Source organism: Neocloeon triangulifer, unplaced genomic scaffold (genome assembly GCF_031216515.1).
Source record: "Neocloeon triangulifer isolate White Clay Creek 2 clone unplaced genomic scaffold, ASM3121651v1 ptg000009l, whole genome shotgun sequence".
In the NCBI taxonomy this organism is placed as follows: domain Eukaryota; kingdom Metazoa; phylum Arthropoda; class Insecta; order Ephemeroptera; family Baetidae; genus Neocloeon; species Neocloeon triangulifer.
Window position 1 is genome coordinate 5460926 of NW_026775551.1, and position 13184 is coordinate 5474109.

Below are 13184 nucleotides of genomic sequence, written 5' to 3' on the forward strand. Positions count from 1 at the left end.
GCTATAAAATCCTTCTCTATAGGATAAAAATAGCTTGGCTACATAAATTTTGGAATAATAACAAATATACTTTATTTAATTTGAGAAATATTATAATAAACTTCCTGTGTAATCGCATTGATGGCAAAAAATAGTTTTTAATATTCTGTTCATATTTATTAAATTTAAATATGATATTAAGGATTTTAAATGTAAAATACAGTATTATTTAAATATAGAAATGACCGGAATGGTATAATAATCTTCATTTTATTCAGTAGAAAGTTCTTCCATCTTACTCCTCGCAGTTTTCAAATCTGCAAAGACGGACAGAAGATTTAAGAAAGAAGTTTAGAGTTTCACAGCACCTCAAACCAAAAATTAAGTTAATTAAATTAATTTCTTACCTTTAACTAAAGATTGAAGTTGAGATTGTGATAAGGTGAAGATGACCTCTTCCTCTTTGCGATCAGTGTCCAAATAGTTCAGCCGAACAGTATTCACTGGGACGTTGCCCCCATTATTGGGCAACTTGATTGACTCCTTTGCACATGAAACGCTTTTCAAAGTTGACACTAAAGGGAATAAAAAAAAATAAATTAGCTCATGCAAAGAACAATTGTTGATCTTGATTTACATCTAAGGGAGGATTCCGACAAATGGTTTGAGAGTTTCTCATTGTTGTCAGTGTGGGTTTTGGCCAGGGCGGCAGCCAACTCTCGAGGAAGGCCAAGTTGCTGCAATTCGCTGTCAAGGGATGCCGAGTCCACACCGTAACGTGAAGCAGACCGCAAAATGAAGCCCAGAGCAGCCACTGCTCCTTGCAAATCTGACTGATCTAAAAATCACAACAAAATTGAAGGTGAAAAAGAGACATGTGTATTTTTTTTGTTTCTTAATAAAGGTCTTATTTATATGTGATTTGAGAAATATTGTTAAAAATAAAATTATAATTTCCAGTAAAATTGGGCTCATTGTTATTATCAGGCTATTATTTTTCTTCTTGATCGATATAAAAAGTGTATAGATTTCTGAATTATATATTTAGTATTTAGTTTTGTATATTTCAGATTTATAGAGCTATGTAATTTTTGGTTTGTATACAGACAAAAAATATATATATAATATGATCAGACCGAGAAAAAAAGGGGAGAGAGAATTTTAGAATAAAAAACTCAATGAAAAGAGTAAATAATGACAAAGTTCAACTAAAATTTTCTGACAAATGAAAAGGGGCAGTCTGAAGTTTGAGTAGGGAATTTTAGTGAATAATATGAAATTTGGTGTCTGTATTTGAATCAGTAAAAATTCAAGAAAATCTCACCAAATTTTGCATCCGACGTAAGCTTCTTTGCCTTGTCTTGCTGAAAAATAAAGAAAGATTGCGTCATATATTTTTAAATCTGTAAGTCTCCTTGCGCATAATTAATATCACTGTCAGCTTAAGATAAAAGGCGAACAGGTAAGCAACTCCTCCGCGCACATCGTTCCCACTAATTTGATTGTTCCGTGAAACAAGTGCTCGGTGCATTAAATTGAAAATGTATGCCTCTGGACAACATTCCCATGTTTTACACAAGACCAATAATGTGGTTTTTTTAATAAAAAAAAAAATTGAATTCTTTTGCTTTAAAAAGACTAAATTACCATTTTAATTATTTTGGATGTTCATTCTAAGTAACTAAGTCACAAAAGATATTACACAGCAACATTATAAAACTAAATATGGTTACATAAAATAAAATTTATTTAAAACGGGAAGAAAACTCTAAAATGAAAATAATAATGACTGAGTAAAGATTTTCCTGGACTTATTTGTAATTAATCAAAAAGAACTTATGAAAAAAAACATCCATATTTTTATTAACTATATAGTTTAATCTAAATTAAACCTTAGCCAAGTTTGGAATATTTTTTAGTTTGTTTTAAATATCAGAGTCAGTTGTTCTCATTGAGCACTTAAAAGAGTTCTGTTTTGCTGTTTGATGGTGTTGTAATGAATTTAGTGAAAATCCACTAAAATTTGATTATTTTTATAAATTTAATTATCATTCCACCACCATAAACAATGTTTAACGTATTTTAAAATTTCTCTGTTTTTAAAATAAACTTGTGTAGCGGATGTTTGACGACGCACAGAATCTAATTAGTGGAGCGTGTTTGCTCCAGTGCGTGCCGCACACACACTTTGCTTCATTCAATTTTTCTGCCCCCCATCAACGAGCGCCTCGCGTCGCGTTTTCCGGCGCCGCGAGCAGAAAGAAGCTCGGTCTGCACAATATCAAAGCACATCTTAATGGAGCGAGCGAGAATTAAATTTGGCACACATAATGGCCTTCGTAGGTCATCTAACAATTTCCGCGCTAGCTCAGAAAAGGGCTGGAAAAAAAAACAACCTCCTCCACGGTCGGCAAAGAGAAAGGGCCTCCTCGCATTTCTACTCCTACTGACCCTCTGTTTGACAAATAAAAATAATTGCATGCTGCACTCACGTCCAGCTCGTCGCCCAGCAAAGAAGCCATCACCACCTGGCACAGCAATTTCATCTTGATGGACGTCTGTGGAAAAACTTTATGTCTCTCTTTCTTTGTGCGGGGTTATTTTTGACTCACCAGTCTTGACATGGTGATGATTTCCGAGAGTACCCAATCAGGGCAATCAAGGTCTCCGCAAAATCTGAACCTCTGAAACACAAAAAATTAAAATTGAAAAGTTTTTCTAAAATATTTAATTTTCTACTTTTAACAGGACTTACCATCTCAGAGATTGATTTATCCTAGGCTAATGAATTTATCCCAATAGGATTCTTGCTTCAAAACTGAAACAAAAATAAAAAAAAGAATTGAAATATAATGATAATTCAGCATTCATATTTCATATTAATTTTGGGAGCATGCCAACGTCACAATGGAATAATGTTGCTCAGAGTTAAATGAGAAGGAGTAAGTTTTGTGAGGTGGAAAATTGCGTTATGAAGTGCAAATAATTACCACAAGCAGAATGAAGTGTTTAGAAATATCTTGTAAAAATCCAGTAAAAATTAAAATTAAATTATTGGCTAAGCTAATAAGTGAAGAAAAGACTTCAAATTTTAATAAATTTTGAGTATATTTATGTCAATCAAAATATTATCTTGTGATAGTTTTTAGTATTTTTATGTCAGTGTTTTGATTAATTATTTCATCTTGGCAGAAAAGCAAAGCCCCATGGGAAATTCCAAACAACTAAAGACAAACAATCACGTAAAGGTATGTTGACATTGCTCGACCACGCAATTTTGTGATATTCCTGGATTTCCAGGATTGTAAGAATTGCACGAATGAAGTGAAGTTGTGGGGCCGCATTTCTTTACTGAATCTATTCGTATCTGCCAAAATAAGCATAAATATGAAAATAAAAACATAAAACTTAAGATATGTTATATTATATTTATTCGTCTGGGGAGATATTTAATTAAGAGTAAATTTTAAAATTGATGATTCAAAATATTAAAAGCGCTTAATTTATTATTTTAAATTAGAAGAACAGTTGTTTATTATTTTGGCTTATTTTACACTATTTGCGAGGCCAATTTGCGCCACATCGTGTGAATTTAAATGGACAAGCAACAACAAGTGTGTCTATTAACTGTGAAGTGGGGTCACGACGAACCTCCATAATCCAATTTGGAGCAACACACTTGTTGGTGCCAGAGCAACTTGTAAAACGATGGCTGGGTCAGAATTGGATTTTAAATTTTCACCTGCTCCGAGAAAACATGCCGGCGGATGAAATAAGGAAAAGTTGGCCGTGGAGACGATTTACTAAGAAAAAGCGCCCCTTTGACAAGGGTTGTCAAGCAGTGCGCGCAGTGCAAAATCCCCAACTCCCAAGTTTAATTGAGAGTCGCCGTGGGGTGACCGCGTGTGCTACGTGGGCGCTCGTTCTTATAATCTATTTAGATTGTCTTGGGAATAAAAGAGGAAAAACACAATAAACGCACACCTCGGCCGGCCACTGCTTGGCTTATAAAGCAGATTTTCCAGGGCTACTTTGCGCATACCAATACCGACCGCGCTCTAGGAAACATCTACTCAGAGGTACTTTATGTCCGAGAGATAGTCAGGGTAAATTTTAAGGGCTTATAGTTTTAATCATTTATAGTTAAATGTTTTCAGTTTTTCAATTCAATTATTTTCTTCTTCAGATGCGCGAATGCCTGATTATCCTGAGCATCCTAGTCTCCAGTAGTGTGGCCATAGCCAAGGATCACTCGAACAAAACTCATCACTGCTGCAAAGCTGTTCAAAATGCAAGTGTTTTTTTTTTAAGTATTTACGCGATATTTTTACTTTTAAACATCATTTCATTAGGACAAGGGTAGCGGAAACGTGACAAAAATAGGCCACTTCGCTCCAAAAGGCATGCCAGAAAGGGCCAGGCGTTCAGTCAGTGGAGATCGCGACCCTCGTGCAAATTTAGCAAAGGCTCTCTTGGATACCAGTTCCAAGGAATTTCTACCAGCTAGGGGTGAGTTATTAATTTCCAACAGTTAAATTTCATGGATACTGATATTTTTTAATTAGTTATCAACAATTGAATGTCCGCCACTTTATTTAAATAAGCACATATTATATTTAAAATTTAAAACGTGGTGTATTTTAATTTTTATTCTATTTTGTAATTAAATTTTACAAAAAAAGTAAAATATTTTTGAAAATTTTGTGAAATAGGGAAAATATTAATCGGCGAAAATATTTGAAAGGTGTATACTTTTGGCAGGGTCAACCGATCTTAACCATATTCTAGGACCTTAAAGACCATGCCAGGAGGTTTTCAAAAATATATAGTTTTACTCCGTTATCTCGAAATTTATGGGTTTTACGGGACATTCAAATTTGGATTTTGGAAATTTTCAATCAACTGTATCTTGGCTTCCCGTGGTTGTAGAACAAAATACTGAATATGGTTGAATTCGTCTTGTTGCCCTCTACAACTTTGCTGTAGATTGCAAAATCGTAGGTCAAAGTTCAAGGTCACTTCCGGTGACCTCGTGACCTTTGACCTCAAAAATGAAGTTTATCCCCCAATTTTATTTTTATTCTGAAATAGCCATTTTGTAGAGCGTAAAATTTTACGTTATATAAGAAAATAAACCAGATGGCGTTTTTTGATATTGAATTAATAAAAAAATAAAAAGATTAAAAAACGTGGTTTTCCGATCAAATTTTCTAGTAAAATGTCTTTGAGCCTCTGTAACTTTTTCCCTGAGCAAGATGGCCCAAAGTACTTAATGACAAAAAGTAATTGTCTTGACACGGTCTATCCAGAAATGTATTACACATTGTGATCAGGTCACAAAAGGTCATTGACCCCGGTGACCTTTGACCTTTCCATATTTTTTCCATCTTGTGAGGCACATGGTTCGAAAGAAGACATTGAGGCGGTCATTTTCGTACCCGGAATTTTGCTGTAGCTCCAACAAAACTCGAGTTATTGACGTTTTTAGTTATTTCATCTTACAATTTTTACAATTTTAATTGGTTAAAACGTCAATAACTCGAGTTTTGTTGGAGCTACAGCAAAATTCCGGGTACGAAAATGACCGCCTCAATGTCTTCTTTCGAACCATGTGCCTCACAAGATGGAAAAAATATGGAAAGGTCAAAGGTCACCGGGGTCAATGACCTTTTGTGACCTGATCACAATGTGTAATACATTTCTGGATAGACCGTGTCAAGACAATTACTTTTTGTCATTAAGTACTTTGGGCCATCTTGCTCAGGGAAAAAGTTACAGAGGCTCAAAGACATTTTACTAGAAAATTTGATCGGAAAACCACGTTTTTTAATCTTTTTATTTTTTTATTAATTCAATATCAAAAAACGCCATCTGGTTTATTTTCTTATATAACGTAAAATTTTACGCTCTACAAAATGGCTATTTCAGAATAAAAATAAAATTGGGGGATAAACTTCATTTTTGAGGTCAAAGGTCACGAGGTCACCGGAAGTGACCTTGAACTTTGACCTACGATTTTGCAATCTACAGCAAAGTTGTAGAGGGCAACAAGACGAATTCAACCATATTCAGTATTTTGTTCTACAACCACGGGAAGCCAAGATACAGTTGATTGAAAATTTCCAAAATCCAAATTTGAATGTCCCGTAAAACCCATAAATTTCGAGATAACGGAGTAAAACTATATATTTTTGAAAACCTCCTGGCATGGTCTTTAAGGTCCTAGAATATGGTTAAGATCGGTTGACCCTGCCAAAAGTATACACCTTTCAAATATTTTCGCCGTAATTCAAATGCAATCTTTAATAATAAAAATTTAAATATTCATTATAGTACAATAAAAAAGTCCCCACCAGTTCGAAATTTCAGTGGTAATTAAGACAAATTGCAGTAATATAAAAATTTTAAAAATTTCACTCATTAATTTTTCCTAGGTCGGCGGGCAAACTTTGGAGAGCTCCGAGGTTTGAACTCTGCCGAGAACCCATTTTGGGCCGCCAGGGGCCGGCGAGACTTTGAATCATCCAAAGAGGACCCATTTTGGGCAGCTAGGGGTAAAAAACTGTTGGAAAATTCAATCGAGAAGGACGACCCATTTTGGGCCGCTCGTGGAAAAAAGCTGCTAGAAAATTCGATTGAGAAAGACGATCCCTTCTGGGCAGCCAGAGGAAAGAAGCTGCTTGAAGCCTCCGCCGAAGACCCTTTCTGGGCCGCGAGAGGCAAAAAGCTGCTCAAGTCATCTTCCGCGGAGGATCCGTTCTGGGCCGCCAGAGGCAAAAAGCTGCTGCTTGAAGCGTCTGCCGAAAACCCTTTCTGGGCAGCCAGGGGGAAAAAGTTGCTACTCGATTCCTCGGCCGAAGACCCGTTTTGGGCTGCCAGGGGGAAAAAACTGATCGAGTCGGCCGAGGACCCTTTCTACGCAGCTCGCGGCCGGCGCATGGAGAAAAGCAAGGAGGCCTCTGGGTCCAAGGAAAACCCTTTCTGGGCCGCGAGGGGCAAAAGAGAAGACCCAAAGGTAATGGACGGCTCAAGAGAAGTGGGAGTTTTGAAGCCGAGAGCAAACAGACAGCCTGGTGAGGAGTTTTGGCCGGCGAGGGGCAAAAGACCCACTCTGCCCTCGAACGTCAACAGCTTTCAGCACGTGTGGACGTACCCTGGAAGACTGGAGGAAGCCGTCAGCGACGACGACGTCGGCTTTTGGACCAGGTTTTTCGGTCTCGACGACGAGGACAGCAACGCGTCTGACGTGGTGGCGCAGATCCTCGGCATCAGGACCAACACGCAGAAGATTAAAAAGCAAATGGGCAGAAACGCCCCCGCTGTCAACCCTTGGTACTCAACCGACTTTTGGGCCACCAGGGGATGAGCAGTTGCTTGACGAGGCATGTTATTCAATTACGGGCTGCTGGACGATATCATGCACATGTTGTCACTGAATGCTGATGAGCTTGGAAATCAATAAAACAAAAACCTGGCTAAAATCTTGTTTCTAATTTCCAGTCTATTCAGATGGTTATTTAAAAAAAAATATGAAGCAATGTCATGACTCTATTTAAAATTCTAAAAAATTTATTCATCTTTCAATCAATTAAATTTCTGATTCAAATATCAAAATGACTGTGCTGCGCTTCAAAATTTAAAATTAAAGTAAAAAAATGCATTATAATATGTTGCATATAATTATATGAAATATTAAGTTACCTCAAAAGTAGTCAGTTTTTAGTGTTGCGCTAATTAAAGAATTTGATATAAATGAACTTTTTCAAGTGCAAACACGGCGGTTTTATTTTGAAAAGTTGTATCAGACTGAAATGTTTTTTTTTTTACGTTTAAAAACTTTTTTATAACGTTTTCCCTTCACAACCGTTAATTAAGAAACCCAAAATTATGAAAATACTCAAGAAAAAAATGAATATTTAAAGGAAGTGGCGCGGCGAAACTAAAGTAATTTTTTTTTTCGAATCAAAAGTGATACTCGTTACACTCAAGATAGATTTCATGAAATTTGAAACCGGGCGAACCTCGTTGCAAAGAAAAATGAAAAAAAAAAAAACTAAAAAAAAAAAATAACAACTGACCCCCAAAAGGCGACCTGCGGTCTGCTGGTACTTTAGAAACTTTGAGAAACCTCTAGGGTTTTGTCGTGTCCAAACTTAAACTAGGTGGGAGGAAATCATCAATAATTAAAAATAAAATGGGTTGAATTTAATTTTAATAAACAAAAATTGCATAAATTAATTATGCAAAGGAGTCCGTCAATGGAATTATACCCAATTTATTTTTAATTTTTTATGATTTCCTCCCACTTAGTTTTAGTTTGGACAAAACCCTAGTTTTTTAAGTACCAGCAGACCGCAGGTCACCGTTTGGGGTCAGTTGTACTTTATTTATTTCATTTTTCTTTGCAATGAGGTTCACCCAGTTTCAAGTTTTCATTTAAAATGGAGCCTGAATATGAAATTATAGTAATGCGTTTATACTTGTAAACCTATTTCAAATGCAATATATTTTATGATATTTATTTTCCTTTGCATCAAGTGTAGCAGTACTAGATGCTCTTACTACCTGTAGCATCGAGAGAAGGCTGCTGCATCCAATTTTATTGCATTATGCAAACCGTTCTGGCTGCAAAGAGCATCTTGTTGCGTGTACACGGTTCCCTCCGTATGTGCAGTGCTTGCTCTCGCATACAAACGCGCACTTACATAAAAGTTGGAATACGTGAAAAGTGATGCGCCTCTGTCGGTTCACAAGTGAGTGCGCGCGGACAGCGGGGGTGTAAAATGTAGAGTCGGGGCAGCCCCATTCTCCAGGGGTGGTTGCCGTGATAGGGTGGCGCGACGTCATCCGAGTTGCGAATGCACCCAGTTTGGCGTCGCTTCACCAGAGATATAAAGACAGGATGACAAGTCCGACGGTCCTCATCATGAAACAAGAGAACAGCCGGAGAACACACTCGACCAGAAACCTGCGCCCCTGCACATCCGGTGAGTTTCTTTGTGAATGTATAATATAATCTTTGAGTAGTTCTTAAAATCTATGCAGCAGGAATCTTTAAGAGACAAAATTAAATTGAAGCAAATTTTAAAAAACATGATTCTTTTAGGAGAATTTATATGATTAATGAAAATTTTTTTCCTTACTAGTTTCATGTTGGCTATTTTTTTAAGTAAAAACAAAAAGAACATGTTCAGTTCACTTCGCTCATTTGACTGTTCAAAAATGGAAACCAAAAGTGGTGCAATTTTTTTCTAAATTATTCTCCTCTCTGAGATACTCTATAAAATAGAACCAGAATCATTACAGATATTTTTTTTAAAGATTTTTTTTACTTGGATAAAATTTTGCACTGCAAATCCTTCATTTACGAAAGCAGTTAAAAATTAACGCAACTAATCACTGGTTTTCAAGGCAAACTTTGAAAAAACGAAAATATTAAAAAAAAATCAGAATTTACAATATTCCTCATGTTTTGCATTTATATTAATTAAATATAACTTGAATTTTACATTTATCGATAGTTTCGATTAAAACAAGCACTACAATTATCTAACAAAATCACAGTCTTATTTGTCTTTGCCATTTTTCTTCTTTCCGGCCATTAACTCGTACTCGTCTCCGTACTGAGGGAAAGATTCCATGCCTTTGATCGGTTGGTTTGGCAGGCTAGTGGGGTTTTTCAACTCGAGGGCCGCTGCATTTTTCTTCTTTAGCAGCATTAGGGCGTAACTGGCTTTGATTTCATCCTCTGTTGGGGGCTCAGCCCTCCGGTTCCTCAACCACGCTTCCCACTCTGCAGGAATTTCCTGCTCGAAGTCATCCTTGGTGGCTGGGTCAAACCACCTGGACAAAAAGTTACCACTTAGTTTGATAAGTAAATGGGATTTTGCATTTATTTTAGATTTATATTTTAAATAAAAACGTTTAATTGAGTAAATTTAGAATAAAATTAAGAAAATCACAAATTTTTGACAAAAAATAATAAAAAAGTAAATTTTAAATTAAAATATAAAATGACTTCTGATTATATAGAGAAAAAAATGAGAAAATGTGTGGATGAGGCACCTGGTGGGTCTTCGTTTTCCACCCTGAGGGTCAGCAGGCACTTCATAGTACTTGTTGCCAATAAAGTCTGAGGCGACCAGTTTGCCGCTCGGTTTGGCTGCAATTTTGAACGAGTTGAGGAAGTTTTTCAAAATCGAGCCTAATATGCTCCTCTGCGCCATTTCGGTACAGCACCTACGGAAGCACAAGACAAAATTCTCTGGTCAAGAAAAAATTCTCATTACGCGCGGACGGTTGATTTTTGTTAGTGGGCGCCAATAATCAAGATCTTAAGACGGCCGGCTAATGACAACAAGCGCGGCAGTTTGCTCAGCGGATTATGACGATATGGGAAAATGAAGTTAATAATCTTCGGATAAACAAGTGCAATATCGACACTGACGTAAAGTCGTCTTCGTTTAGTGGTCCATCAATAGACCCCACTTTAATTATCCCACAAAAAGTAATTACTTCCTTAATGCAAGAATACACTAGGCTCGTGGCTCGTGCATTTTAGTCGGATTGTGGAGGTCAAAACGTCAACTAGTTTTAGTTGATTTCACATAAATTTAGTCGCTTTTTTAGCAGTTTATTGCCAAAATAGTTGGTTTTAATTGATATTTTTTTAGACATAAAATACACGAAATAAACGTTTTTTTTTTTAAATTTGCATTATGAAATCTCCATTTTTGGAAGCATAAATAATATTTTATCACCCATTTTTCATCATTTTTAAATTTCCTAGCTCTAAATTATGCAGAAATTTGTGATTCTATGACACGTTATATTGAAAGAAAGGATACATTTGCTGGTACTATTGAATTTTTGTAATATTGTTGAACTATGAGCCTAGAATCACACTAAGATTATTTCAATGACCGCAAAAATTATGATTTACATCACCACAATACGGAAACTTTTCCTCTTGCATAGAAATAAAGATTGCTTTAAAATTGTTCAAGGAATGCTTTTCGGCGCGTGCCACGCGCTGAGCGCAGCGATGGGACTGATTGTGCTCACCTCTTCCCTCACACTGGCCGATTCCGACTGGGCGGTAACAACAATTCCGCCCTCACAAGATCCCTGCGCAGGTAATTAAAAAAAAATTATCACGGACTCAAGATACACCTGGATTTACTTTTAAAATTTTTATGGGAAAAACACAATATGTGTAAAAATAGGTTTTGTTTCTTTTGAAAATACATTGCAATTAGATTAATTAATTATTATAATATGTATTTAAATGTAAATTTCATTTTAAAAAGAAGGAATCAAAACTTTAGGAGACAATCATGGAAGTGAAGTAAACGGGCTTCCTATCTTGAAAAAAAAGCGGCTCTACAAGTTGAGAACAAATTTCATGAGCAAGACTAAAAAAAAGATATTTTTAAATATTTATAAAAATCAAGGATTGACAAAATCGCAAAAGCATTTTTTGATAAGATGATCGTTATCGCAACTGCAAAAGGTGATTGATCGCATGCGATCATTTGCGATCGTGGAAAGCAATTTTAATGCTTTTAATCTGGAAGACAAATTGTCAATTTCAGGTAATTTGATAGAAAAATTCCTCAATTAAAGACTTTTCATTAATGAAGTTCTTTTTTGTTCGGACTCCTTCTGGAACCAGAATTGTTAGAAAAACAAAAACAAAAAAACATCAGAAACGTGTTATTTTCTCTCAAATATATTTGATTGAGATCGCAAAATTTGAGATCGCGTCCATCCTTGCTAAAAATAAAAAATTGTAAACTAAAAAAGTTGTTTTTCAATAGTGATGATTATTTGCATTTTTTTTATTGTTCATGTAATACGATCGCAGACCATTACCAAAAATGATAAAGCCGTTTTTTTAATACAAATTTTTTATCGATGAGGACAAAGCCTGTTTTTTCTTTTCAATTAAATGGAATTACGTTAAAAAATCTTTGATATCAATTTTATCGATTTTGTATAAAAAGTAGATAAAAAAACTATGCAATTTAATTTCAGCTACTTTTTTTTTAAAACCTTTTATAATTTTGAGTGAAATAATTTAATAATCTTCTCTTTTCAATTTCAGACAAATTTACCCTTTTAATTTTAATTAAATCATTTGCAGGAGAGGACTGCTATGGCGACTACGAGGACTCATTGTGCTCGGTTTTGCCCGAGCTGTGCCAACCAGAGCCCACCGAGAGCAAACGGGCGTCGGGCTTTTCGGCCTGGGGCGGCAAAAGGGTGCCGTTTTCAACATGGGGCGGCAAAAGAACGCCCTTCTCCACGTGGGGCGGCAAACGCGTGCCCTTTTCGACGTGGGGCGGCAAGCGGCAGGGCGACAAGAAGGGCGGCAACTTCAACGCTTGGGGTGGCAAAAGGGTGCCGTTCTCGTCGTGGGGTGGAAAACGAGCCGGCGCCTTTTCCTCGCGGGGCGGCAAAAGGGCCGACGAACAGGTTTTCTCGGCCTGGGGCGGCAAAAGAGACCAGGCCAGGGACAAAAGGGCCTCCTCGTCAGGCAAGAGGAGCCCCGAGCTGAGCCCCGTGCTGGTGGACGAGAAGGGCCTCACCATCAGACGGGGGTCGGTCGACTTTTTCCCTTGGGGCGGCAAAAGGGACCAGCAGTGACAACCCTCGTTCAACCACCCCAAAATGTACCTCTGATTGTGTTTAATTGTTTCTTTACGGAAATAAAATAACTCAAATATGTGTAAGACCTGAATGTATACGGAGGATGGCTGGATGAGAATGGGTCCTCGTGCTTAATAAAAAGGCAATCTAAACATTACATAATCGCGTTGTTCATTATTTATGCTTGCAAATATATCCCGATAAAATTATATGTTCAAATCTAGATTTGCAAGAGCCAAAGTGAGAGTTTCATACAAATAAAAAAAGAATATTTGCCATTTTTAAGTCGAAGTTTCACTGGTTCTAATGTCTCAAAATTCGTATGTAGAGTGACGAAAATTAAAATTTACTAACCTCGCTCGATAATGAGATACGATTATCTTCTGCACTTATGGTTATGTATCCTCGAATAATGCACGTGGATTAGGCCCCGGGATGATTGGTTTGGTCCTTGCAAAGGAAAAAGACCAAAATTGCGGATTTCCAATGAAGTCAAAGGCAAAATATGACCGAAATGTTTTTTTTCAATATTCTCACCAAATCAAAACAACAAT

At 36.6% G+C, this 13184-nt stretch overlaps 3 protein-coding genes across 5 annotated transcripts; 2 read left to right on the forward strand and 1 right to left on the reverse strand.

Annotated features, from left to right (window-relative positions):
* Window positions 1-107: 107 nt before the first annotated feature.
* On the reverse strand, window positions 108-13179 carry LOC132195581 (COMM domain-containing protein 4). 3 transcript variants are annotated; one of them, XM_059617677.1, is made up of 8 exons: window positions 12985-13179; window positions 2735-2797; window positions 2592-2663; window positions 2472-2537; window positions 1304-1343; window positions 617-817; window positions 387-554; window positions 108-296 (listed from the first exon to the last, which is right to left on the reverse strand). In XM_059617677.1, exons 2-8 carry the CDS (start codon window positions 2735-2737, stop codon window positions 250-252), a joined length of 597 nt encoding a protein of 198 aa, XP_059473660.1. In that variant the 5' UTR covers window positions 2738-2797; window positions 12985-13179; the 3' UTR covers window positions 108-249. The 3 variants fall into 3 exon arrangements, with proteins under 3 accessions (XP_059473660.1, XP_059473663.1, XP_059473661.1); XM_059617680.1 differs by lacking the exons at window positions 108-296; window positions 387-554; window positions 617-817; ... (2 more) ...; window positions 2592-2663; window positions 2735-2797 and adding exons at window positions 9439-9822; window positions 10045-10218; window positions 11044-11106; XM_059617678.1 differs by lacking the exons at window positions 108-296; window positions 387-554; window positions 617-817; ... (2 more) ...; window positions 2592-2663; window positions 2735-2797 and adding exons at window positions 9439-9822; window positions 10045-10218.
* LOC132195309 (uncharacterized) lies at window positions 4037-7449 on the forward strand. Its single transcript, XM_059617228.1, has 4 exons — window positions 4037-4058; window positions 4166-4270; window positions 4332-4488; window positions 6414-7449. The coding sequence occupies exons 2-4, from the start codon at window positions 4166-4168 to the stop codon at window positions 7343-7345; spliced, it is 1194 nt and encodes a 397-aa protein (XP_059473211.1). The 5' UTR covers window positions 4037-4058; the 3' UTR covers window positions 7346-7449.
* Window positions 8813-12777, forward strand: LOC132195580 (uncharacterized). Its single transcript, XM_059617676.1, has 3 exons — window positions 8813-8966; window positions 10986-11114; window positions 12125-12777. Exons 1-3 carry the CDS (start codon window positions 8882-8884, stop codon window positions 12625-12627), a joined length of 717 nt encoding a protein of 238 aa, XP_059473659.1. The 5' UTR covers window positions 8813-8881; the 3' UTR covers window positions 12628-12777.
* Window positions 13180-13184: the final 5 nt, after the last annotated feature.